Source organism: Tyto alba, unplaced genomic scaffold, assembly GCF_018691265.1.
Source record: "Tyto alba isolate M040663 unplaced genomic scaffold, T.alba_DEE_v4.0 Super-Scaffold_7, whole genome shotgun sequence".
Classification (NCBI taxonomy): domain Eukaryota; kingdom Metazoa; phylum Chordata; class Aves; order Strigiformes; family Tytonidae; genus Tyto; species Tyto alba.
This window is the reverse complement of record NW_024881328.1, coordinates 12,124,525-12,152,281: the sequence shown is the minus strand read 5'-3', so window position 1 is coordinate 12,152,281 and position 27,757 is coordinate 12,124,525. Positions and strand designations below refer to the sequence as shown.

The 27,757-nt window shown below is 40.3% G+C and overlaps 1 protein-coding gene across 11 annotated transcripts in view; it reads left to right on the top strand.

Annotated features, from left to right (window-relative positions):
• KALRN (kalirin RhoGEF kinase) overlaps positions 1 to 27,757 on the top strand; it is a 523,685-nt gene that overhangs the window by 199,716 nt on the left and 296,212 nt on the right. For all 11 annotated transcript variants that reach the window (XM_042784358.1, XM_042784355.1, XM_042784351.1 and 8 more), the window contains exons 4-5: positions 7,479 to 7,671; positions 11,941 to 12,453. In XM_042784358.1, the coding sequence (XP_042640292.1) occupies positions 7,479 to 7,671; positions 11,941 to 12,453 (706 nt within the window). The remainder of the gene's footprint in view (positions 1 to 7,478; positions 7,672 to 11,940; positions 12,454 to 27,757) is intronic.

Genomic DNA, 27,757 nt, shown 5'->3' with positions numbered 1-27,757 from the left:
TTTTCCAGCAAATGTCAATAACATATAATTTTAATTTAGTAAAGCATTTTTGTTTTGTTTCTGCTAGATCATCTCAAATACAAGACTTTAAATGCTCAAGAGATAGTTGAATGGTACTTACTGTTCAAATATTTCTTTGTTGTAGTAATAAATCTTTAAATGTAGCCGTGCTTCAACAAAAACAAAGCCCTGATTAATTTCATATTTATCTCAGCAGCTGTTTCAAGGAAGACCTGCCAGATATTGATCCAAATATAGTAGATGTGCAACAACAAAAGGGGAAAGAGGGTAAATGGATTTATATGAAGGAATGTGAAAAATTATAATATTCGTCCTCCAGATTTGGCTTCAGCAGCTGCAATCATGAATTCTTGGACACAGCTGTGTTTTATATCTTTGCTATTTGAATGAAGACAGGAAGCTTCTCAAATAGTGTTTATTTGCTCAATTAAATAGGAGGACGAATGCCTGCAGAGCTCTGGGTCTCAGTTCTGGTCTGGGGTGTAATGATGTAGATCAGGATTTTTACCTGGGTAGAAGACAGCAGAACACAACCCTGCTGAATCCTGACAGAGATACCATATGGGACCTGCACCTCTCACAACAACTCTCAGGAGCTCGCATGATCATGGTTACATATTGGGAAAAGGTTTTCTTACACCTACCTGGGGTCTGAGTTCTTCCTAGCTTACATCATTTTACAACAGAATTGCTTTGACTTCAGAGCTATTTTTTCTTAGAAGTAAAAATCAAATAGCAAAATAAGTTACATGCTTGAGAATAGCAGGAGCACCCATTCTGGCACTGGTTAGCTTCTGACAAAATATTTCGGGTTTTTTCTGTCTTTCTGTTCCCTCCTGTTGACATGGGGCCGGAGGCAGGGGTTGAATGTGGGCATTGTTCAGCCCACACATCTGCATTCTTGTGCCATTCGCAATCACACCTCATGTCCCCTAAGAGCAGTGGCTGGAAACCAGAGACAGGAGGTTTGTCTCCGACTGGACCTTGCTGGCTCCAAGTCCTTTTACAACATGTTACTGAAATTTCTCTAGATTACTGCTTTATGTCCAGCTCCAGCCAGTGTGAAACTGGCTTCAATTGATTTCTTTCTCCTTTTAAAAAACAGAAGTGAGAATGAATAATTCCTTTTCAGCGCTGAGAGAGAAGAAACAAATTTAGGTCACAGTAAGGAAGAAAGGATTAATTGGAAATGGAGGCTGGACGACTATTTCTCCTCTAATTACAAAAAAGCATTGTGAAACCAAGCTTGAAAATGTTTAAAAGGAAAATTTAGGATGAAGTCTGTCTACAGTCTTTTAGGGAGCTGAAGTTCTCTGGTGGGAGCTTTCTGTGAATTGTTATTCCAGAGTAATGGTGCTCTCAGGATGTGCATCACTAATTTCCTCCACTGGTCACTGATATACCAGCACGTAAGGGAGATGTGAGGATTAACAGGCACAGGTATCCTGGGATGTCCGAGACGACAAGCTGCCTCATCACGCCAAACAGCCACAGTCACTAGGGTGTGTGGGTGACAACTCTGACTGATGGTGTGAAATTTCAGGAACATGCATGGTAACTGCAATAATGAGCAAGGTACGTTTTGCTGAGAAGTAATAAATGGAGTAAAATATTTTAATAAATAATGCTGATTCAGGAGTACTTGACAAACAAGTCTATTAGAAAGGACTTTATCTGGTCCTCTAAATGTATTGGAAAGTATACTATGAATATAGATGACTGACCATTTCTATTGGCAAAGTGATCTTCAGGCTCAACATGGTAATATAGAACCAAAGTGTGAAAGTCAGTAAGTGATGCTGATTATAAACCTCCCCATCTAGCTTCATTTTCAGGCTGAGTAAACAGACCACAGACAAGATAATTAAAAAAATTCAATTGGTGAAAAATATTAACACATAAGTTACTGAAGTGATCCTCAGCACATTTTAATATGGAAACCACGCTGCAGAGTTAGTTTGGTCTCAGTATGAAATGAGGCCTTTGGGATAACAGTCTGTGTTTGGAGACTTTCACATACCCATTTTTCTCCTCTTCCTCTCCCTTTTCCACCCTCAGCTTGTGAATCAATTGGCTGACTACAGGCACATTTGTCAAAGGAATGGTGATCTCAAAAATAATTAAATTCCTGCAGATTTTGCGCTTACAGATTGATGCTTGTAGAGCTACTTGTTATGCTGAGAGTGTCTCCTGACAAGGTCACACTGACCCTTCTTAAAGGAGATCTTGCTGTCACTGTTAACATCATATTTTGAATGAGATGCTGTACATGTCAGATCTGTGCTTTTAGTGTTCCAACGGGCGTGCTAAATGTGCTGCTTTGTCATTAACTCATGACTGCAAAATGGGAATGGAGATATTATGTTATTTCAGCTAATCAAGTGCTGAAGCTTCTAAATGCCAGAAGCTTTGGCCAAACTTCAAGGATGAAAAATACACATAATCAATGATAGGTATTTGAAAGATTAATCAGAAAGCATGAAGTCCTTAAACTCATTTGATACCCAGCAAGCCAGCTCTTGCCAAAGAAAATACAGTTTAGAATGTGCCTGAATTAAAGAGGAAATTTGAGAAAATAACCTTATGAAAGTACCCTAGAAACCAAAATAGAGGCATTTATTTTGATAAAATTATCACATCTGCTTCTGAGTTTCAATTTTATGCTTTTATTTTTTTTCCAAGTAAGTATTTTAAGTATTGTTTTCACAAATATTCTAGGGTATTTTTATTAAACTTAGAAGCTGGTCTTTGCTTAAAAGCAGTGTAACAACTGAAATTACATATCAACTATCAAATATTTTGTGCTCACTGTTGCAAATCTAGTCCAGATGAGCACAGCCGAAAGGCTGATGGATTGTCCAAATACCTTGATCTGAGTGTTTTCTCCAGTTTCTGATCAAATATCAATATCGGAAAAAATTAAGCACTACAGTCAACACTAATTGCCATCCTAAAATGATTACTTGTGCATAATAGGTATGTGGATTGATGTAGCGTCTTGGGAGCCAGGGATAAGGCATTTCTTGCTTGGACAGTGTGGAGGAAGCTTGATTGCTACTGATGCTTTTCCCGATCAATTGCTAAACTGGGAAGGGTTTGAGTTGTGGCTTCTAAACAATAAATTTAATAAACATGGCTAGACTATTCAAAAGGAACGTAGGATCATTTCCTCAATACGTGTTGAGGTAACTGAAGAAAAATGACTGACTGTCAAAGATGACAAATCTTCACAGATTGCTCTGACTCACCAGAGTTTATGGGTGTTTCATTATGTATATACAAGGCCAACTTTTTTAGAACCCTATCAATAGCAGTAAATATTTGGATATTGCCACTTAAATATTGGTCTGGATTAGTTTTTAGTTTGGTTTTTTTTTTTTTTGTTGGTTCTTTTTTTTTTTTTTTAACTAAACTGCATATGAGGTGTCTCCACATTTATATAAGCCTTTTGTACTTTCACATACATGTTCAGTTGTGTTTTTGCAGACTGTTATTACTCAATATTTTTAATTATTTGGATTTGCATCTATAGTTTCCTGAAGAGTAATTTTTTTGGAATTAATTCTAGACAGCTGAAGACTATAGTATGAGTACGGATACCTGAATACCTCCACCAAGGCAGGCTCCTTAGACAAATACAGCATGGCAGATGGTCCCTGCCCTGAGGAGCTTACAGTCTAAACAATTTTATTATCTTCCTCTTCTTTCTCTGAGGTATGAGTACCTGATTAGTATCCAGCTGCCTGCTTATATAGTGTAAGTGCTCTCAAAGGCATCCCTCTCCACAGCATGCTTGGCAACTTAAAGTAGAAATAATGAGTAGACAGCTTTCTGGCTTGCAACAGTTTAAACACTGCTAAATAATAGTTTTTGACAATCAGATTTAGAAATCGGGTGCTAATTTTCTGCAAAGAGTCAGAGAAGGACATGTGGAATTATTACTGTGCCGGAGAGATCAAATTCTGTAGATGAAACTACAGACCGAGAGGTCTTGTTACAGGCCAGTACCATTCATCTCATTAAAGAAAAAAATTGCAAGCAGAGCCACTTCTGCAAGACTGTTAGCAAGGTTCTTGAAACAGAGTTAGGTTTGCTCAAAATGATAAATACCATCCATTTGTACATTATCTGCACTATAATTGAAAAGGGGTAACCATCTTTTCACTTATTTCATACAGGAACTTACATGCCTATGTGACCAATCAAGTAGGGTAATCCTCTGTAATCAAGAGCACTGTATTGAGTTTTGTATTACTAGTGAAATAGTTGTTACTTGTTCATGTGTTTTGAACCCAAGAAATCAATTATTATTCTCCTTCCTTTTTTCCTTCTCCATCCCTGCACCCTATAAGTCTGTACTGATGTACTAAAATGTACTAAGCTTGTGGAAAATTTGGTCTAGTTACAAGGAGTGTGGATAGTGCTGGTAGAGAATGACTGCGAATCAGAAAGCATCTTGACCCCTACCTGGCGGCTGATGTCCCAGCCTGGCCCACAGGGTCAGTGTCTGTTCTTGCTGGGAATTGTTACCATTTCTTCTTCCACTGAAAACATACTGTCAAGTCTCAAAAAAACCCTGAAAGTAGGGATTTAGGGTGTTGTGGAGCATATTTTCACACACGCGTGGTTAGGCATGGTGTGCTGATGGGAAGGGGTGACAGTACTGTCTGCTCCCTCCACTGTTTTTCTGCACCTCCAGGGTCTGGAGAGGCTGTAAACCTTCAGTAAACACAGAATTCAGCCCATAGTTACATCTCTTAGTTCTCTATCTGTAGTATCTAACTGCAGGCTGAACTGCCAGTCATGGTGGTATGTAATCATGAGTGTCAAGATGATATCACATTGCCCACACTCTAAAGCTGGGGGTAAAGTCTGATTTGGGGTCTGTTTGGGTCTAAGACTTTAGTCCCTCAGGACATTCCTGTTCTGCTTACTGAAACAGGTTTTTTTCTGTTGTTCATCAGTAGGTATTAAGTTATTGTTTTAGATCAGATTTGTTAAATTGTCAGGTTGGCAGCAGCCTTGGGGAGTTGGAATGAATTTAACATTGGCTCTGTCTTCCTGTGGTTGCAATGGGGGTGTGGGTATTTATTTATCTCTGAAAAGATAGATTGCACTTACCTGTTACTGTGTCTGCTGCTGGGGCTCTCCATGAGCCTGTATGGCTCCTGGATCTTTTTGTCAAGTGTCTGAAGAAAAATCAATCCTTGGAAAAGTCAGTTCAGGATAAACAGGGATTGCTGACTTGGCAGAAGTTACTGAAGACCCTATAAAGCTTTGCAGGAAAAAAAGCCCAAAACACAGAACCCCTTCTATTCATTCTTTTCTGATTTCATTCTTTGTCTCAGCTCTCATTCTGAAGGGCAAGAGGCAGTAGCACCACCAACAAAGCTTCTTTTACAGCCTTTTTTGGCATTAGTTGTGTAAGGATCAGATGTCTGACCTTTCAGCAGTAGGTAAAAGGAGAATAAAAAGATCTATATTCCTGGCAGTGTTTGGAAGTTCCTGGTCTCCCTAGTTTTTCTTTGCACTGATGGTTGTATGTGGTGTGCTCTAGATGTGCCAATAACATTAAGGCAGAGAACCAAGCTTGTTAGCTTTGACGACTTCTTCCTGGCACTAAGTTGAGGCTGTTCAAGTTAGCAAACTTTCTTAACATGACAAAATCCATTTTGCCATGGGGTGCTCCATCTTTGCACAAATCTTTCTAGATACCAGTAAGGTCACCAAGGACTTTTGTTTCCAAGTTATATATGTTAATCCATAGAGCCTCCTATGAAGGACATCCCTAGCCTTGTTCCAGCTCAGAAACCCAGTTGTAAGCTTTATAGAGTTGTTTTCAGTGAGATATTAGGAGCTGGATCTTATTAGCAGAAAGAGTGCTTTAAGAATTTCATAAAATTAAGAGAAGTAGAGTATGGTGAAAATCATCCTATGTGCTTGTGCACTGAGTGTATTCATGTGGAGGCTAAACAGAGTCTTACAATTTCTGCATTATAACCATACTTAATAATATCTGTCCTCAGCATAGTTCAGATTCATTCCAGAGATATCAACACTTGTTATTTTAAAATATCTTACATATGCCTTTATGTCTGCAATATTGATCCTATTTTTGTTGACGGCCAGTTTGCAGAAAGGTCAAAGGTGCTATATCAATGTATTAAAGAGGATTTCCTGTTCTGTACCTCACTGTTGTATTCATTATACAAAATATGTTCTGCCATGTTTCTCTTCTTTCTCAACTGTATTTCTGTTTTTATGTTCCTTTCTTCTTTCCATACATTTCTTCTAACAGACTCTCCTGTGGAAAAGGCTGTGACCTCCATTTCCCTTTTTAAAATAAAAAAAAAAAAAGCAAAATTAGATCAGTAGATAGACCATTCTGGCATATTGAGTGCATCACCAATTAATTTTTCTCATTCACCATACCAGTAATATTACTGGGGATGGGGAATTTCACATTTTGTGCAAGTGCTTGAGGCCTAAAGCAGACACCATAGCTCTCAAGACTTCAAATATATTAGCTGATCAATCAGAGGAGTAGACACTGCCTAAATCTCATCAAATGTTGGATGCTGCAGATGGAGGATGACACTTTTGAGCCATACCTCTTTTTTTGAGGAGCAATATTACATCCCCAGAAGCTATGCTGAAAGCTGCCCAGATTTGACTTGAATCACCATGCCCTTTTATTTTTTTTCCTCTCTTCTCCTGAGGAAGGGAAGATGTGCTTGCAAGCTAATGTTCTAATGCTTTTGGGCCCCATGCACTGCCAATAACCAGGCCAGATAACTGTCTTGAACTTTTAAGAAGGGAGGAGCACAGGCTGGCAGAAAAGTATGGCTGCAGATTGAAAAAGATCCTGAAACATTTGGAAGATCAATCAGGAAGGAAAAGGGCCCCAATTTTAACAGCACACATGCTGAGTCACAAGGACCTTCCTTTCAGGGAATAATTGCCAGGCACTTTTCTGGAAATTACACTTTTTAAAAAGCCCTTAAAGGGGCCTTTAAAAATTAAGGCACCCAGATTTACAAGTGGCCAGCAATGTTATGGCAAAGGACCCTGATTGCTGGCTTTGGCTGTGGATTGAATTCATATGTTGAAAGCAGAATCCATTGCATGTACACATAAATAGCTTCTATACAGATATATTTGATTCTGTTTTCAATTGTGTGAAAGTATGTATGTTTTCAGTGAAAATTTGAATTACATGTATTTTGGAAATTAGAGATTAACCTGTAATATCTACACTTGAGTTTCATGTAAACTAGATTATGGTAAAATTAATATGGCCTTTCATATAGCTTTTATGCAGTACTATCTTTTGCCTTTTATTTTGAAGTATATAATCCTTTGCTTTGCTCTGAAGCACTGAACACTAGCAACAAAATGTAAGTCTCAGTGTGACAGTCCACAATATTAATTATCTTGTTATTTTTTTATTCCTACAGCGAAGATGTTTGTAAGCGAGGATTCACTGTTATTATCGATATGCGGGGATCAAAGTGGGATTTGATCAAGCCTCTCCTAAAGACCCTTCAGGAGGCCTTTCCTGCCGAGATTCATGTTGCCCTGATTATAAAACCTGATAATTTCTGGCAAAAGCAGAAAACAAACTTCGGCAGTTCCAAGTTCATCTTTGAGGTGAGAGCCACATAAGGGATGTATGGTAAGGCATTGTTTCTGGTAAGAAATTTTCTTCTGGTAAAGAAAAAGTTCCCATGTCCTGTGATTGAGAGAAAAAAAAAAAAGACATCTGAGGACTGGACTAATGCCCTGGCATCAGGTTGTCTTCTGAGCACACTGGTGGAATGGTATGCACATTTAATCTCAAAGTTTCACATACATAGTTCACTTTGGTGAGGGTATTTCTATGGTATTTATTTTTGGTGATGTTGCATTCAGTCTTTCCTTTGTTTCTCTTAGGAAAAAACCCACCAAATCAGTCAATATACTAAAGACAAAGTTTTCTAGATGCTAGTGTATGGGTTTGTTAGTTGATCTCTACCCAAGTTCAAGTAGTGTGTCCTTTTTATAAAAGACATTTATACTAATATTATCTATATATTGTCACTGCTTTAATTTAAGTGATATTTACAGTTCAAGGGCAACATTAACAACTCATGTTAATGATAAGGTGCCTCAGACAGGTTCTTTGAGAAGTAACCAATATACAAATGCATAATTAAAGGGATTTTTGCTAACTTTCTCATTGGTGAAGACAAACAAGCTATGTTCTCTTAGTGCACTTTAGTTTTTTGTGAATTTCACCTTCTTACCCAAAGAGAAGCAAAGCTCAGGTGCATGAAGTGCTCATATATCAATCATGCCCAGCCATGAGTTAGTCATGTGTTGTTTTTGTTTTTGTTTTTTTTTTAATTTACTGAGAAACAATTTTATCATTAGCTGTCCTACTTGCCAATCCATTAATTTCAGAGAGACACTCAGATCTTGCATCTCTGGAACTCAGAAGAGAATTTGGCCATAGTTCTTAATGTTGGTTCCAATTGAAAACTATAAGTATATATTTAAGATCTGATGAAGTCAGTATGATATAAATATGTCCTTATTTTGAACCTCTTCTTAAAAGCACTCTTAAATTGCAATGGGCAACTAGATTGATGTGAAGCATTAACAAATTTTTACAGTATTATCACAATTGTCTCACAAAAAACAGTCAAATCATAAATTTTGCTGTGTTTAAATGGGTCTTTACATTCCTTAGCTACTTATGAGGACTCAGCCATCAGAATAACTCCACCTGCTATCCCATACACACCTTTGAAAACAAGGCTGCCCTCAGTGTAGGTTTATGTCACCTCTAGAGATTCCTCACGCTGACTGAAATCACCATTCCTGACAGAAGTGGCTGCCATTACAGTGCAGTGGGGTTGGCAATGCTGCCTGTGGGGAATAGAGGGACCAGGGCAGTGGGTAGGAGAGAGGAGATGTACGGGTACAGGAGAACGTGGAGCAGGAGGGGGTCTGTGTAGAGACTAGGAGTATTATAGCGTTTGGGGATGGGGAGCTTCTGTTTAAAATACATTTGTGCACTAAGGGGCCAGCCCATAGCAGCCCAAGCTTGTGCATGATTATCCAACACTGAATTTCAATCTTTCAGTGCTTTAGTAAACAAAAGCAGTGCTTCCCTAAAGCTTCAAAACCTAGAAGCAAAGTAACAGAGTTCAAATACATATTTTTAGAACATTTGTTTGGTTTTAAAATGAATTAATACTTTCTGGAGGCTTGACATTTTTTTATTGTGTGGAGTTGGTGTGATGATAGTGAAGAGTAAACTGTGGTCAAGCTGTTCTTCATAGTTGCAGCTCTGAGTCTGTATTGTGTTAAAAGCTTTGGACCCATTTGCCGTACATGCTGGCACACATTAAGGGTATTTGCATTTTGTGTGTGTGCCTTTTAGCCTTTGTCTGCTGGGCTGTTCACATGGGTGTCTGTAATGGTTCACAAATTGTTGGACTGCAGAAGGAGAGTCAGTGCTTTTGCTGTCTATTGGACCACCTGCAGACACTCAGAACTGACCAGTCCTTCAATTCTAGAATTTTAAAAGATTTCTTAAGTTGTGGTACACTGTACAGTAGACCCCCTGCAATATATACCACAGTCCAGGAACTTCTGTTTTAAAGGATTCTTGTGGATGCTGCTACTTATCGATAGACTCAGGTGCTGGGGAAGCTCATGCTCCCTCCTAAGAAGGACCGTGAATATCAAATAAGCATCACAGGTCAATATGACTCACATGTATTTGGTTATGTGGGGCAGCACACAGAGAGGTACCCTCTCTGCACTGAACCATCATGGTGATTTCCCACAGCCGTGATCACACACGAGGTCCTTGGCAGGAACAGACTGCAGTAGAAGGCAGTGGAAGTCTCTTCTGAATTACCTCATCTACAAACTCAGCAGTAACCAGTGTCAGTTTTAAGGCCAGATTCTGCTTTTGGGCTTAATGGAAGCATTATGCATGTGCCAGGGCATTGTATGACCCATAGTGAAGGCTAATGATCTGGATTTTGTATTTTGAGACTGGCAGAATGATTCTGTGTCACAGTCCAAAGACTGAAGCATGCCCACAGATCATCACACAATGAAAAGGAAAAAAAAAAAAAAAAAAAGGGTTTGGTTGACGTATGTGGGCTCCAAAGCTTCCTGTCACTTTGAGGAATGGACCAGGCAGCTTAGTTACCATTAATTCTGAGGTGCCTTCAAGATTATTTTCTTTCTCTTGCTGGAAGGGTTTGAATAGTGGGCAACGCTTTTTAAAGTGATTTCTAAAAGAAAGACAAGTGATGCATGAGAGACAGTTACTTTATCTTACCACATACCCTCCTAACTAAGGTTGTTTTCATGAGAGTTTCAAGATCTCCTTAAAGGAGTATTTGAATAAAGAAATTTGCTGCAGAATTACTGAAATTAAAAGCTTTTCTGCTATATCATCATGTCAAATTTTATTTATAATAAAAGCAGTGTTTGCATTAGCTTGACACACTGCAGGGGCAGCACCCAGGTACTATCCATGAAGAGAAGTCTTTTCTTGACAGGCTGTTAAACTCTAAATTGAATTATCTTCAAGGGGTCAATGTCCAGGTCAAGAGGTTTAGAAATTTAAAATCCCTCTGAAACTACATACTTACCTTCCCATTGTTTGTTGGCTCTTCCCTCTGTCTTCCTCTTTCCCCAAAGCAAGGAACATTGCAAGAAAGTTTTAAAATAATCTTTCTGCTGAGCATAAGTTCAATACAATCGTAATTTTAATACATTGCAGAATGTCTAATATTTTTAGATGAATACAAATTGGAAGAAAAGCCTATTATTAACTTTAAACCAGTGGACCGCCTGAATTTGGATATAAATCAGGATAATGGACAAGAGGTGACTTTTACAAGGTTGCCATGATTATTGAGTGCCTCCACTTGAAGAGCACAAACTCTGACGTTCTTTAGAGGCTTGATCTTTAGGGGATAGATGTGCAGTCACTGATGAACATCACAAGCCTTTAAGGGCTGCCAACTTGGGTGTTAACGTGACAGCACTGAAAATCTCTAGTATCGTATAAAACCCTATGCTCATATTTCAGGAAAAAAAAAAAAAAAAAACAAAACCGTCTAAAATAAATGGGAACTGCCATCAGTTGTTGTGTCCTTAAAATTTAGTCTGCTTTCCAGGCACCCAGTGCATTTCTCTACCACTGATTACTGAGTCTGAATTAATTAAAACCATCTCTTATTGATTGTATATTATTCATGAGCAGTACTTCCTATTAGCAATAAATTCTAATTGTTAATACTCCAATAGCATTTCACTTTTACACTGATTTTGGCTAAATTACATTAGAAATTACTAAGGTGAAAGAGATCTGCCTGTGGCAAAAGCCAACTGGAATAATCTGGAAGAAAAAAACCAGCATATTCAGTGTTTCAGCAGGTAACAATACCTTCTTGAGTTCATATGCCTGAAACTTTTGTTGCTGTATGACCACTAGCCTGAGTGTAACACAGGTAGCAGAATCCCTGTAATACCATATACCTGTTTAGTGAACAATCATGTACAGATATCCAACAGCTGCAGTAGGAAGTCTTCAGTGTCCAACTGAGTTAAAGTAATCTATGACAGATGCATTCTCATTATAAATTTTTCCTAGTCACACCAGCTGAAAAAGATAGACATTATTCCAATAAATATAATGTCTTTTAATAAATAAATCAGTGCCATTAATAGAAAAGTTTTCAACTGAATTATTTCATCAAAATTAAACATAGTCCTCAGCATCTTTTACAATGTTCCTTCAATTATGCATTGATGAGGAAAATAATCCCTTCATGTTATTTATGAATTGAACTGTTACTTCTAATTAGACAGTCACTGATTCAAATGCTGTCATTTTCCCTTCCTTAGACAAATATGGTCTCTGTTGAAGGCCTGGCAAAACTCGTAGATCCTTCTCAACTGACGGATGAGTTTGAAGGATCGTTGGATTACAACCACGATGAATGGATAGAGTTGCGTGTCTCCTTGGAAGAGTTCTTCAACAGTGCTATCCATTTATTATCAAGGCTGGAGGATCTCCAGGAAATGTTGGCTAGGAAGGAATTTCCAGTTGATGTTGAGGGCTCAAGAAGGCTGATCGATGAGCACACACAGCTTAAGAAAAAAGTGATTAAAGCTCCTGTAGAAGAACTGGATCGTGAGGGTCAGAGGTTATTACAATGCATAAGATGCAGTGATGGTTTTTCTGGTAGGAACTGCATTCCCGGAAGTGCAGACTTTCAAAGTCTTGTGCCAAAGATCACCAGCCTTTTAGACAAGCTGCATTCTACCCGGCAACACTTGCATCAGATGTGGCATGTCCGCAAGCTGAAACTGGACCAGTGCTTTCAACTCCGGCTTTTTGAGCAAGATGCTGAGAAGGTAGGGTATAGTCTGTTCCTTTCATACTTTAACCAAGACTTTACTGCAAGGACACTGTGACCATTTTTTCTGTAATTTGCAACATGAGGTATTCATCACAGGTGGAAATCTCATGTTGCCAGCAGATGTACTTTACATGACTCAAAAACCGAATTCACTGAGCTAATTGTTGGATGTAGCAGGTATAATGGTATCCAAGAATAACTTGTCTGTGTCACTTTTGATGAAAGTTAATCTGCTTTTTTGTGTCACAATGGGTACATTTGGTAGACATTAGCACAAAAATCTGGATTTCTTTTCAAGTTTTTTTACTAAGCTTTTGAATGTATTTACCCACATGCCACGGCACCTAAAGAAGAATGATTTTAGGATTTGATTCACTATGATTATTGTTTGCACTTCTTGTGAGTCTGTGGGAAATTTGTAGTTTAAATCCTTCTGTTATCTCAAGCAACATTTTCAGTTTCCCCTTCCTAGGAAATTACAACAGGATTTGCAACTGGTGAAATCTTTAGTAACGGCTTTGTACCAGGGACACGGCCACTTAGTTCCCACAGCATGAGATCTGAGACTGTGTTTAGGTTAAACATATAAACAGATCAAGAGAAAGTATTCTGAAATGACAGCAGCATGCAAAACTCAGTATGACAGTTTTGCCTTAAATAGCACATCAGGGTGGCATTTGAATTCATAACTGACACTGAGTCAGTGGTCAAGATTCCTGTTCACCAGCACAGGACTTTGAGGAATATTTAACATTAAATTATTCCACAGAGATTGCATTGCAGCTTCATACTTCTTAGAAATTTGTAATGTAGCGTATGAGCCTGAGAAGCACATAGGGTGTCTTGCAATGAAACGCAGTGTACAAAAGTTGTTAGAGCAGCAGAAACACAGGTAAGTAACATGGCTTTAGGAAGCTGTCATTTCATAGGTGTGCAGTGCAGTACTGCTCTGGAGTTACATCCCCATTCCCCACCTCTTCAAAAATACCCATTCAGGAACCTGTAATAGATAGGGAAGTCCCCAGCAAGCAAAGCACAGCAGCTTGTGGTGTTTGTTGTAAAGACTGGCTAAAAAACAGAGTTCCCTAACCAGCTCTCATACACAACACTGCCTACGAATTTCAGTAATACACAATAAAGCAGGCTTCTTACTACTAGTATTTGTCTGCTGTTTGCCTCTGGAAGCATATGAAGGTACTGATTTCAGTGAATTTGTTTTAGAAAACTGTGTTCTAGAGTCTTGGCAGTTTCACTTTCTTAACACTGAAGTGCTTGATATCTGGTTAGGTGGTTTCATGAGAAGCCTTTGCGGCACATGTAAAATTCTAGGCCACAGAAGTAGGGTGTTCTCTGTAGAAGGTATTGAGCTCTTGGACTCATGTTTCTCTAGCCTGTAGATCCATCAAAAGCATGAATCTCTGAATCTTCTCCACTTACTATGTGGTCCAGTTGTCTCACTGATGTGTCTGCCTGGACCCAGAAGGAATAGGAAAAGAAATGCAGACCTCATCTGCAAGGGGATCTCACTGAAGAATTTTTTTTTTTAATCAGCTGCAAATTAATATTATTTTTAACACATCAGAGAGAAGCACACTGCCGAAACAAATACAATCTTCAGTAGTCCAGAGCAAGACACAAGACACTGGTTTTCAATGCATGCATTAAGTATCTCTAAGGAATGCTAGGACTGAAGAGGCTCCTTCACTGTATAATCAACTCTCCTATTGGGAAAACCTTGAATTCAAATGTGTTCCTCTAAAATGAGAGTCACTGCAGCATCACCCAAGAATACATAAGAGCAGTTTTTCTTCCAAATGCTACAGTTTCTTCTTCTCCCTTTTCCTCGTGTCTCACATGCTATAAGGAGATCACTCACTGCCGTCCTTCCCAGCCCTGGCTATATTTCAGTCAGTGCTTCAGTTTGGATTTTGAGTTTCTTTGGGATTACTCAGATGATCACTTCTTACCAGCATAATTTTTTTTTTCTTTATTATTATATAATTATATTTGTGAATACCACTAGCAAATTATTATTATTTAGCAAAATATTATCATTATTAATGTTACAAGCCACAAGCCTCACAGATAAAGTCAGTGTTTGAGAAATTCTTGTTGCCAGGCACCATTCTGTAGTGTTGAAGGAAGTCTCCAATATATTTTTCCTTTTTATCTCCTGAACAGGCACAAAAGGATGGTTTTATACAAGTCTGAGCATTATGACAGCTAGGTTCTTTGCATGTGTTATTCTGAGATTGTTAAGGGTAAGGTTTAGGCAAGTCAGCAGATAAATGAAACTTTTGAGGTGAAGGAAGAAGCACAGAGAATGTGATTCCTGCCGTTTTAACACTGGCTGTCTCAAGCAATTCCTGATTGACAAAACTGGAATTTAAATCTTCTCAATTTCTCTTATTCATCTACCTCATATTAAATAAATACAGTTTTGCTTTGGCTTCTCTGAGTAGCTCTGCTAGCTTTTCCTTGACTACTACATTTTCCCCAAAAATAGAAAATATTTTTTGTTTTATACTCTCAAATCATTGTTTTTAATCTTTTCAGTTCGTGAGTCGCTAAAATTCTTCCAGGAAAGGTTGCAGACCCTTTTATTTCACATTTCACACATGTAGACTGGTGTAAAATATTGATGTGCTTATTCTCCTTAGCTGCCTTTTGCAGATCTCTTTGAAATAGTCTGACCATCTCAGGCCGGAAAGTACTTGTCTCATAAAGTGTTCAGAGCTAAATCCAGTCTGAGCGCTGTCTCCACTGTATAAATAGCCACCATAGTGTGTCTGTGTATTGAATTTTAAAGTTTCCTGGTACCTCCATTTGCTCAGTTGCACTCTACCCTCTACAATTAGATATAGTAGCAGAGCCAGGATAGTCTTCATCTCCTGGGGAGAGGCACAGCTCTTTCTGTATAACCTGGATGTGTCATTTAGTGCTAATCAAATGACAAGTCTAATACCCTGTGAAAGCTCAAACTCCAACATAAAATTCTGAATATAAATAAGGTTTTAGAGCCTTTCAAAATATCTCTGTATATGCATTGGATGATATTTTAGGAAACCTGTTCTAATAAGGAAAAAATGGACAAGGACTCACCATTTTCTGGACACCTCTGATTTTAAAAATTTCAGGTGTCCTCATTGCCTAAAAAGTTCTTAAAGATGGGCTAGGAAAAAAAAGGGAACAGAAGAAGGAAAAACACCCCGTATTTTAAGGCAGGTTAATTTTTGAACCCCTTGGTATTAAAATATGCCAGATGTTCAAAGGAAATAATTCACTTTTATTTCCTCCTATAGATCCCCTCTGTTGAAACATTTATCAAAGACAGTCACTTCCTGGACACATAAATTGTTCAAATTACAGGTATTACAACTTACAGAAGGTCTGTGTGCTGAGCAACTCCTATTATTGGCAAAATAAGAGGAGGGGGTGGCAGTCATATCCTGGGATTCTCCCACTCCAACCAGTGGGAGAGAGCAGAGCTGTCTGTGGAGAAACTTTGTCTCCGTCAGGCCTTTAAGGTTTTATTTTCCTGTGCTGGGGCCAAGGGAGAGGAAAAGTTGGACTATCACATAAGCACAAGCAGCGCAGTGAGATTGAATCCCCAGATGGAGACTGGAAGCTCCTTGAAGCTCAAGTCAGCAGGCGGGTCAGCCATGTGGGGAGCTTTGGCAGAGTGGTGTGAGGAAGCTCGCATGCTGTGCAGTGCTGACTGTAATGATCTGCTGATACATAACACATTTCAGCCGCTGGTGTAGCCCTGACCCTCACCGTTCAACAAATTAATTCCTCACCAACTAATATATATATACACACATATGTACATATATATAATTTTGAAACTAGAACTGAAGCTTCACTGTGTTTTTACTGGGTAACAGGGAAAATATTTTTAGCCATCAGAAACATGAAAAAAATGTAGTCCAGTCTAAACCGAATATTGTTTAAAACAAAACCCCCACAATCAGCAATAGATCCAACTATTAGAACTATCTGAGAAATGTTAATTGGTTGGTTGAAAACTGGACAGGGAGAAGAATTCAGGCAAGAGTCCACATGTTTGGCACTTGAATAAATACCAAAAAAGACAAAAAATTGTCCTTATACTCTGCACTTTCCAGCTCTTCTGGAAATCATTTGTAACTGGCACCCAAGTTGACTTTTGTAGGAATTTCCCCATCATTCTGAGTTAGTTCCATATCAGTTTTACTACCCCAGCATGCATGTGAATGAAAAACAGCTATCATGATGTAATCAGCATTGTCCACATTAAGTATAAACAATATAGTCATCAGCTGGACTGAACCAAGGATCTCTACTGCAAACCTGTAACACCAGAGCAAAGAAACAGCAGTCTGCTGTCATATCATTGGGGTCAGCCTCTAATGGGAGGCACAGGAGGCTTTGCATGTTCTCTGTCCTCACCTCCCCTTCTTTCTGACTTTCTACAGAGTCCACTACACAAAGTCAAACCCCAAAAGATGGCAATGGGACTTAGAAAATGCCAAGAGAGAATTGCATTGGAAGTTTGCGGTGGGAGAAATATTTATTTGAATAGGGCCAGCTTTGTAGAAAGTCTAGTGGCAAACCACAGGCCGTATCTAGTCCTCAAGGAGCAGTGAAATAGCAGGCTTGCAGTCAAAACCATCTGCCTCATCCGTACTAAAGCTTCACTTTGAAAAACACAGCTCTGCCTGTGATTTTCCCTGTGGAGCAGGCTATGGGAAGCTGTGCTGGCTGCTGGGGGCTGCTGTGGTGCCTCTGCTCTGCAGGTGGCTGCAGCGAGGGGGAGCGGAGGGCATGGCCTGCAGCTCCTACCCCACAGCAGCTGGTTCTTCCATTTCCCAGGTGATGTGACCAGCCTGGAATGACAGAAATATTTCAGTGAGCGCAAGAGTGATTGGAAGGTGATAACAATGCAAAGTCCATATGACAGAAGGCATGTTTGGAGAAGGGGGGGAATAAGCGAAATGATTGAGGGTGCAGAGGGTGGCATAACAGTTGCAGAAATTCTCCTGCATCTGACGCCCTGTGCGGGTGTTGGCAGTGAGACCGTGGCACCAAGGAGCACACACTACATCCCTCCCTTCTCACAGCGCTGCTTCAGGCCTCTTCTTCAGTCTGGTATCCTTATATAAAGGAACTGATGTGGTTTTCTACTGGATAGGTGCCCCCATTTAGTAAAATAAATAATGGAGCATTTGGTTTCTGAAGGACAAAAATCACAGATACACCACCTGTACCAGACTCTTGTCCAGTGTCCTATTGCCATTCTTAATGAAAGTACTGAGAAGACGCCTATTGTTTTTCAGCAGAAGCACAATATACCCATTAATGTTTATTTTGTGCCAGATTAAATTTAGGAGTTCCTGGTTTAGAATATAATTTAACACCATACAGAGTTAGTCTAGAAAAATACAGAGAGCTCTAGCTCCACAGCAAAGTCAGTAGAAGAGAAGATTATCCAAGAAGTGTATAATATGTGTATTTGAACCATGCTTATGCTATTACTTGGGTTTTACACCTGGCAAAGGTTCCTGTTCCTCGGGAGGAAAGAAAGCTCTGTAAAATACTCATGTCTAAAAAGATGTAGGATGACTTTGATGGAATAACAGAATGCAAAATGAGGAAATCTACGCTGTGATTTAGGGGGGGGAAAGATGGCTTTAGGAAAGAAACACTGATATCTTGATGTTTGAAAAAAGTGAACCTATCAGTGCATTCGTGATTGTGTGATGCATATCCACTTTAACCATTTCATACATTACTTCCCCTTATACTGCACTTAAAAATTCTGATGCTCTATGCTCTGTAATAAAATGCATTACAAATCTGATGATATGATCCTTCTTGCTAATATGAGGCAGTTTATTTTATTACAGTCCATTAAGTAGAGCAATTGTAGCTGCTCCTTTAGTGAAGTGATGCCGTGTGGGGAAGCATTTCCTAGAAATGGGTTTTAGCTGTTTTTCTGGTAAAGCAGCATAAGAGAGATTAAAAAGATCAGCAATATCTTCACCTCCTTCTTCATTTCCCACCACCTCTACATTTTCTTCTAGCAGTGTCAAAAGACCCTGGAAGTGATACATAAGCAGATGATAGAGTTTTCCTGTTTACAACATGTCATATTAACCCTTAAGAATATGTGTAATGCCAAAAGGCATAGCACTTGGGACAGACTGCTCTGACTGAGATAAAATCCATTTAGTGATAGACCATTTCCCCTCTCTTTCACTGCTGGAAGCACTCGGTTTCTTTGACCTGTTCTACATGCTATATATACAATTGCCTCCAAGATTTCATGTGAAATGTTGGCTTAGAAATTACTGTAAGGGGGATGTGTCCCAGGGAATGAGACTGGGAAACCAATGAGGAAAGTATTGAGAAGTTGACGGAGGGAGCCATCATATGTGAAATGAATACAAAGCGAATGAGTTCTGGGGAGGTGGTTAATTAGGACTGGGGAGGAGGCAGGAAGCATATTAAGAGGGGAAAGAACTGGAATTAGGATTAATAATGAGAGCACATCCTTAGTGTTTGCACCAAGGAGAAGTGTATGTGCCCCTTGTGCTGTTCCACTGCAAAAGAATTTGTTATTGAATGAATGGTATTTAACAGTTAACAGTAATAATCATACAGGCATAATAAGCATGGATTAGACATGGAATTTTGCATAGGATTTAAATTTCATTTAACTTACATGAACACACCGCATTGGTGTGCAGAACTCAGCATGCCCTGGATTTTCCATCTAAGTACTTACACCACAGATAGCACAACAGCACAGTAAGCGAGCTTCACAGTAAGGAGCTTTCCTGGAGATTTTGAACATAGGTGGTGTTGTTAGACCTGGGGTAAGCTCCATAAGACTTCCTCAATAAAAGGAGTCAATAAGCTTAGTGTCTTGTGCCGAGACATTTGTCTGTGGGTCTAAGTGAGGCTCATTTAAGCATGTTACTTTCATCCTTAGCCCATTCCAAATGTCTGTGCAGAGAAAGGACAGAAGCCTTGAGGTACAGCTAATGACTGGGAAAGGCACAGAACCGGGGTCTGCATTTGTGAACATGCATGTGTTTGCAGAGAGCTTTATAAGAAGAGTGACCAAGAATTTACTGCTAAGCATAAATGAAATCCCTTACTCATTGTCCCAGGAAGAGTTCTCAGAGATCACAAGGGCTCAATTTGTGGTTGGTATCTACCCCTCTCAGCCCAAAGCAGCAGTTTCTCTCTTTATTCAGTGAAACAACTCAGTTCCAGGCTAGTTGTAGCTGCATTCCCTGACCTGATTGCTATTGGGTGCTCAAGGTCTCCCTGAGTTGTCTACTAAAAAGACAGAGACCTGGTCCCGTAAATCAGAGAGAGTCTCGGCTTCTACTGAAATTAGTGGAAGACTCAAGGTCTCTGGAAGAGTTCCCACTGACATGTATTCAGTGAGCCAGTGCTGTTGGAGCCCTCCATGCAGGAGCTGTGTAGCCACCATCTCTAGCTACTGTCTCTGGATCAGCCTCACTGATGGCAGGGTTAGCAACTTTGCCACCCACTTACAGAAACGGGACCTTATTCCCAGCTGTCTGTGCAGATGACCCCACAGTATTCCTGTTATGTTAGTACATATTTGCAACATTATGGGAAGCCTGATTTGCCAGGGCTTCCAGTAGTCCCAACATAAGAAAAAAAGCTTTGGAAATGTTCCTGACACAATTGATTCTTACTTTTACTCTATAGAAATCTACAGATCTCCACAGTTATGGATATGGAATGGACATTGCTCAAGAACAACATTTAGTCAAAGTATTTTAGGTTGCTTTAGCATCTTTTTCTCTGTCTTTTCTCATGCATATGGACTCTTGCACAGAGCACATAGTGTCTTTTCTCTCCTGAAACCTTGTTTCTGTATCTGGCATCTAATCTTTCATACTGACAGTGAAAGATGCTTTATTTTATAATCTGAAGTTTCCCTTAGCATATGGTGCCTTTTATGGTATAAAGATTCTCAGTAGATGACTGTGCTTTCCCATTAATAAAATCAGACTTGGGGCGCCAATACTGAGAAGGAAAGTCAGCTATCAGTCTAAATAAGCTGCTATGTGAATAGAAGATCATCATCTCGTGTCATCCTTTGTACTTAAGCACACCCTGAAACTAAAAGAGAGAGGGCAAGCCCCATGTTCAACATGAAGTGTTTGCTCTGATGCAGAATTTCTAATAACAGGCAGAACATACTGAATGGGTGCAAACAGGTCCCTAAGTTGTTGAATTGGCAGGCACCATCTTACAATATCAAGATCTTAAAATGTCGGAAAGATAATTATATAGATGATATGGAAAGGAGGTTTAAATTGAGACTGAACTGGGTGCATAAACAATTGTTAAATGCATGTTCATATGGCACCTAGCACAGTAAGGTACTGAATCTATCTGTGGTATTGGCTGTTTCCAGAAAAGAAATGCAGATTTGCAGTTGAAAAATGCCCTTGGAAATGTAAGAGTGTGAAAGCATTCCTACTGAATACAGATACGTATCCACATATGACTTTGGTTGCTGTAGTATAGTACTGGGAATATTCTGCTTCACTTAAGATGTTTTGTGCAAGATCTTTCTAATAGCATCAATCAAGAACAAAGATCAACAGAGGAAATTCATGTCAAAGAGAGAAACTGTATATCCATTCTTAAAAATCTGTGTATTTCCCCAAATGAACCTATGCCAGCTCTAATCACTTTTATTTAATTACTTCACAGAATTTAGAACAAAGGAGGCTCTAATAAAACAGGTGAGAATTGAAAGCATGTAGCAATAACTCTATTGTAACAGTAGTTTTTCATTAATTTTCAGTGTTTATTCAAATGTGTTATCTGTCATGTTTCCTTTTTTTTTTTTTTTTTGCATTTTAAATCAATTGAACTCTTGCTACAGAGTACTGCTTCTGCTTTGTCTTGAAGCGCATGAGTGCTCTCTGTCATGGATAAGCCACTATGAGGTGTTCTCATGCAGCTGAATAAACAGTATGATGTGGTGAATGCATCTTTACTGATTATTTTTTTTCTGAAGCTCAGTGATAGCAAAATAGGGCTTAGGCTCATGGACTCCCCAACTTACTGGGTTTACCTGGTCTCAGACCTATATTTTTTTTTTTCCTTTCTTTTAAACAAACAAAAGAACAAAGTTCGCGTAGAAGCAGAAAAATGTTACAGCCAGGGGTGGTTGTGCAGAGAATGTGTGTTGACAGTTCCTTGTGATGCTGTGAGCATAGATGTCACGTGCTAAAGAGATGTCAGAGTGGGATCAGCACCTTCCACTTTGGAAGGCCCTGAGAGTGGCAGCTAAACTGTGTCAAATCTGCAATGCCCCTCACCTAGTCATGGACATGAAAGAATTATTGGGGAACTGTGGGGTAAATCCTCTTCAGCATCTATAAGGATATATTATTTGCAAAATCCTTCATCTTTAACAGGAAAGTGAATCCTGCATAACCTGTATCTCTCAGTTCAGGAACCTCCATGCTGGGACTTTCAGACTTTGCAGGCTATAGCTCTGAATTAAAGATGCAGCTAGCTGACATCTGCTCTGTTTAATATGAAGTAGACTTCTGACAGGTTGCTAATGCCATCCACAATTTGTTGCACCCATTGTAAAGTGAAGACTTGCCAGGGTGGGAAGCAATGGCAGGGGGCTCTGTGAGAACTGTTCATTACTTGGACCACTGCTGGTCACACTTAATAAAATCCTGTTCTTGGTATCTGTAGGAAAGAACAGATTTTTGCAAGACCAGGAGATCATTATAGAAGTTTTTAACTTCCCTCAAAGCACAAACAGAGCTTGTTTCTGCTAATTGGATTGTAAAATGAAAATGTCTTTATTATTAGTGATGTTCCAAAGGAGCTTGCAGCTTTTTCATAGTGTCAAGCTTGTATGCTGCTACTTTCTTACTTACCAGTCAAAGGCCACAGTGAGTCTTCCCTTATGTACCAGTAGCATTGTGAACATTTGCTTTTCTGCCTCTCCATCCACCAGTAGAAATCTCGGTGACAAATCCATTAACAGGACAAATTCGCAAGTATGCACCAACTGCTTTGTGCTGTTCCTACAACTGAAAGCAGCTACAAACCCAGTTTTGCCATCTGGTTTGAGAAGTATGGGATTGCCTTGCCTGCTGAGCAGAGCAGTACAGGGAACCGGATAAATATATATCAGAAATCCTCTTCCTGGTGGTTGTTATTCTAGTGGTGAATGTCACCTACCCTTGTTGCAACCACCATTTCTTTCCCTGTGGAGGAGGGGGCAGGACTCCCTTTGGAGTCTATCAGTGACATTTCTGTTTCTGCTGAAATGAGTCTGTTGCTGGTTTTACAGCTCTGAGGCTACAAACTTCCTTCCATAACACTTCCACAATGAGAATTCAGACTCCACAAGCAAAGCACATAAGAATCTTCTGAAGGCATTTGTGGTACTGATTTTTCAGATGTGGACAGCTGTCCATCAGGAAGGGCAATCATCTGCCAGAGACTTATTGCTGTTGAGCTAGATTGGCTTCGGAGCAGCAAAATGAAAGTACAAAGGATGCAAAGTTCAAAGCTAAAAACTGGGAATTAAAAACCACAGGGGTTGGCTGCCTTGCCTCCTGTCACACAGGAAGCCTGTCCTGCAGTGGGAGTCCTGATCTGATGTGTAAAATAGATATCGCAGTGCTTTCCATCTTTCTTTATCAATTCGTTCTGGCTTGAGCTGCCAAATCTGCTTCTGCAGGCAGCTAAATACATTGCCTCCACAGCACTTGGAATTGAACCTGATGTTTTTGATGGGAATGTAGAAACAATAACATTGCATCGCTCCACTGCTGCAGCTAGGGATGAGGAAGACTTGCGCATTTCCTTCATGCTAAGTGTGCCCTACAGCATAGTTACAGCAGTCGGGGGCCACTTTCTATCCAGTTTGCACTGGATCATCCAACACACTTGTGACCTTTCAGTGTAAGAGGGCAGAACATTAACCAAGTGATGGCGTAGTTCCTGCTGTATGTTTCCAGACTCTGGCAGCAGTCGCCTCACAGTCCGTCTGCTCCTGACTGTAAGGAAACGGCTCTGAAGCCTGCCGCTGCTGAAACTGGAACATGGTGTGCTGTGCTATTTGTAGTTTCCTGCTGCCGACACTGGATATGCAGTTACTATTCCTCTTGCTTCCTCGGTGAACATTAGAATGAGTCCAAAAATAATTGAAGGCAGTATGTTCTAGTGGAATATTTTTTTACATTTGCACAAATTTCCTCTTTATTTTGCTTGCCAATTTTGATAGGGAGCATTTCGAGGCTTTCAGCTTCTCCAATTTGACACCTCTGGGAGGCACAGGAATGCTCCCCTGATCAGTATGGCAGTAGAAAGTGTTTTGGCATCTGAATACAGACTTAAAACTCATTTTTAAGGATGAGTATAGCATATTATAACCACAAAGTTCTGCTTTAACTAATGAAGACAAGAGGACCCAAATGCTCTAAAGGGCACGGAAGCCCACACATCTAGAAAAAGAGAAGAAAGAGGACTGCACATATAGAAAGGAGAAGAAAGCTGCTTTTTTTATTTATTGCTTTGATCCTCAAGAAGGCTAGGTGATAAGAGCCTAGCTGTCAGGAAATAATGTAATTAAACTGGACATGAGGTTCACAGACTTATTGCGCAGTATCTTTTAGATGTAGCTATGTGATTATTCCTAAATTCATATCTTCCTGGCCTGGCTGAAATGCTTTAAATGGCCCACACTTGGCAGAGCTTCGGGTCTTAAAAGTGTCTTAAATTAGCCTTCTTATCTATTTATATGGAACACATAAGGGTGGGTGTGCAGTTGAGAGGTTGCCTCCTCAGGAGCTGGTGATGGTTTAAGAGGTTAAGCCAGAAGCATGGTCTGTGGATTGTTTGCAGGAGTATCAGTGTCATTTTAAACCAGGTCATTCTGGTTTTTCTTCTTACATATCATGCACATTATGAAAACTAATTCAGAAATGTTTTCTTGAACCTTCATGTATTGAAAGGCCCCTCCATATTACTTGGCATTGAAATCCTGGATGCCTTTCATCCTACACAGATGCTGAAGAGGTGTCACAAGCAAAACAGTCTCGAGTTGAGGAATTTTGCTCAATTTATTGCTAATCAACACATACTTCTGATCTCGATTTGGGTGTTGAGGAAAAAGTAGGACACACTCCTATAAACACCTATTCTTCCCCAGACTCAGTTTCCCTGATTTTTGTTGTGGTTTATACTCAGTCCATCAAAATTCTTCTGGTGAGTTGACAGGTAGTGGGGGGGTTGTCAAGGATAATATTTACATGAGTTTCTTTCCGCTGCTGTTACAGCTATTCTGATTCTTAAAATGTTACTGCTGCTCTTCCTTTGTGTCCTTGCCCCGCCATGGGCCACCGGCCATCCCTCGGGAGTGTCCCTGCCCCCTTTGCCATGGAGGACCACACAGAGCATCTCCAGCCCTCAGCAACTGCCATTTTCTCTCCCTGGCACCTTGTACCCAAGCACTTCTCTGGCGGACAGATGTTTTGGTGCAATGGCTGGGCTCTGGTATGTGGTGGTTTTTCCCGCTGGGGCCCTTCCTGGTGCCAGAGTTGGCGGGAACAGGCCGGGACCAGCTTGGGGAAGCTTATGGCCTCCTGAGAGGCCACTGCCCCTGTGGCACAGGGGAATGCGCAAGCACCCTTGCACCCAGCCAAATTAGCTTTTACAGTCCTTTCAGCCCTGGGGAATCAGAAGTCACTTCGAGGAGTCAGTTGGACTTTAAGGTTTTTACCAACAAGTCTGTTCGCTGAGGTAGGCCTTAAGGCAGCCCCATGAAAGCCAGGGGCGCTGCCAAGGGGCCACCTGTGGAGCGTGTGTCCCCAGGCAGGGACACTGTCTGCCTCCCCAGCTCGCCAGGTTTGCTAGTGTCAAGGGAAAACATTGAACCGGTTGATTCATGGGATGGGGAAATAGTTGGGGCACAGGGCTAGGGAGTGCTGGGCACCCTGAGATCTGGAGGCAAGCTGACATCCTCGGCTTTCCATCTGTGCAGAGATTCCAGCTCTGTCCCTGAAGTCTCATGACATGTTGGGAGTTTAAACCTGTGTTTTCACCACAGCTGTATCTCTGGGCCTCAGACATGGGTGATTTTGGTAGGGGAAATGCCACACTTCTGATACAAAGCCGTAAACATCTGTCTGGCTGTTTTGTTTTTAATGGCAGCTATTTGGATTCACAAGAATGTCACACATTAAGCCAGGAATAGAATCAGGGTCTGTAACAGTCACCAAACTCGTACAGCATTTTCCACTGAATGAAATTGTATCTCACAGATTCTGAAAACTGAAAGTTCCCTCATCTGGGCACCCACTCTGATCTCTTCATAATTTACAGTTTTTTCCATTCAGAAGGCCATTGTCTATTTATCTCTTAGTATTACATTTCCTTATCAGCCAATGAATTAATTTGCACTTAGACAGTGAGCAGTTCTCTGTATATGATCTGTGCTCAGGAAAGGCCATTTCCATTTTAAGAAACAGAAAATCCTTTCCAGGAATGTTCAAGTGTTTGATGTCACTAACTGTAGTGGAAAGGTATAATATTTCAAAAAGCAAGCAAACAACACAGATGTATAAAATATGCCCAGATATCATTAGTCATGTGTATTTGTTCAGTATCTGTAATTTTCTGCCACCTTCAACTATAAAATTATTGCTTCTCTGTTCAGCTTTATAGGAATCACATGCCTTATTTTGTGCATGGCTGTGGCTTGGTATCTGTCGGGAAAAAAACAGATCTCTTACTGTGGCATTTAGCAGAAACATTCAGCACGAGTATGTTGGAAATGGTGCTCTGATATTAACACAAAGCTATTTGTCACATCACACATCTAGCTAATTTTCTAGTGGGTTGACAGTTGGGCCCATTGTCTGGAATAATTTAATGTGCTGTAGGTTAAACTTACTGTACTCCATGAATCATATACACAGATATTAATAATGGAAAAACTTTGTTCATGCAGCATTGAGGTTACACAAATACAGCTGTGGGTCTGAATCTTCAGCTGGTGTAAATTGGCCTCATTGGACTGACACCAATTTACCCTGGCTGTGTACCGCACTGAACACATGTGAAAGGGAATGATCTGGCAGAAGTATTGGATTGTCCATCACCATCTGTAAATAAGAGACAAACACAAAAACAAATACAACTTTGTATTTAGACCCTGGCTTAGCAAATAATTTAGATGTACACTGAGTTCTATTTTAAACCTACAAGTACTTTGATTTAATTAAAGCTGTATTTATAGAGCAGCAATAGGAATTGCAGCAGATTGGGATTTTTTTTGCTTGAAGCAGTTTTCATCAAATTTGTTGATTCTTGAAAATAATTGAATGTTCTCTCAAAGTTTTCTTTAAATCCGAAAGTTATTCCGGGGCCAGTACACTCCTGTCTGAGAGCAGCCATTTTCCCAGTGACCCTTCATGCCCTGTGGGCACTGCTGAGTGTTGAAGTCCCTGACCAGCCTTCCCTGGGGCCACCCCAGCCCCTGCCCATGGGCCGGGAGCTCCATTACAGCTCAGCTGTGTATGTCAGCCTCCAGCTTTGCCACAGCCCTGCCCTGCCTGGCCATGGGCCCTGCTGAGCTGGGCACTGATCCATCAACTGATTTTGTGGCATGACCTGGGAGCTGCCCTGTCCCTGTGGACCTGTGCTGCGATCATGAGGCTGTGTATGAGCCCGGTTACCCTCACCAGACCTGATCCTGACCTGCTGTTTGACCTCCCACCTTAAGCTTGGACTTGTCATGTCACCACAATTTGCCTGATGATCTCTGGATTAAACCTGGTTGCTATCAGCCCTCAGGGTCCGTGAGACAGGCTCCGACTAATGAGGCCACTGTCCTGCCTGCTGGATCTTTGTTTCTGGCTACTCATCCCTTAGGGAGGAGCTAGCCTGGACAGCCAACATCAGCCCTCTGTTCTGCTGAATCTAGCTCAGAGGCTTGAGCAGAGGGATTTTTCTGTATTCCTAGTAAACGTCCCGATTATTTAGACAGTTGGCCCTTCTCAGGTGCTCCTTTGTGAAGGTGTTGCACTTCCTTTGGCCTTTTCCAGGTGTACCTGTGACCTAGATGTGGCTAGTTGCAATTAAACCATAGTTATGATTCTTGTCTTCGGGCACTAGAGGACTTTCTCGGTTGATTGTGTTTTATAAAAGTAGCTCGCATGCAGATCTTTCCAGGATCAGGCTCTTGCATAGCAGTGTAGACTGTGTATGTACCACAATTCTGT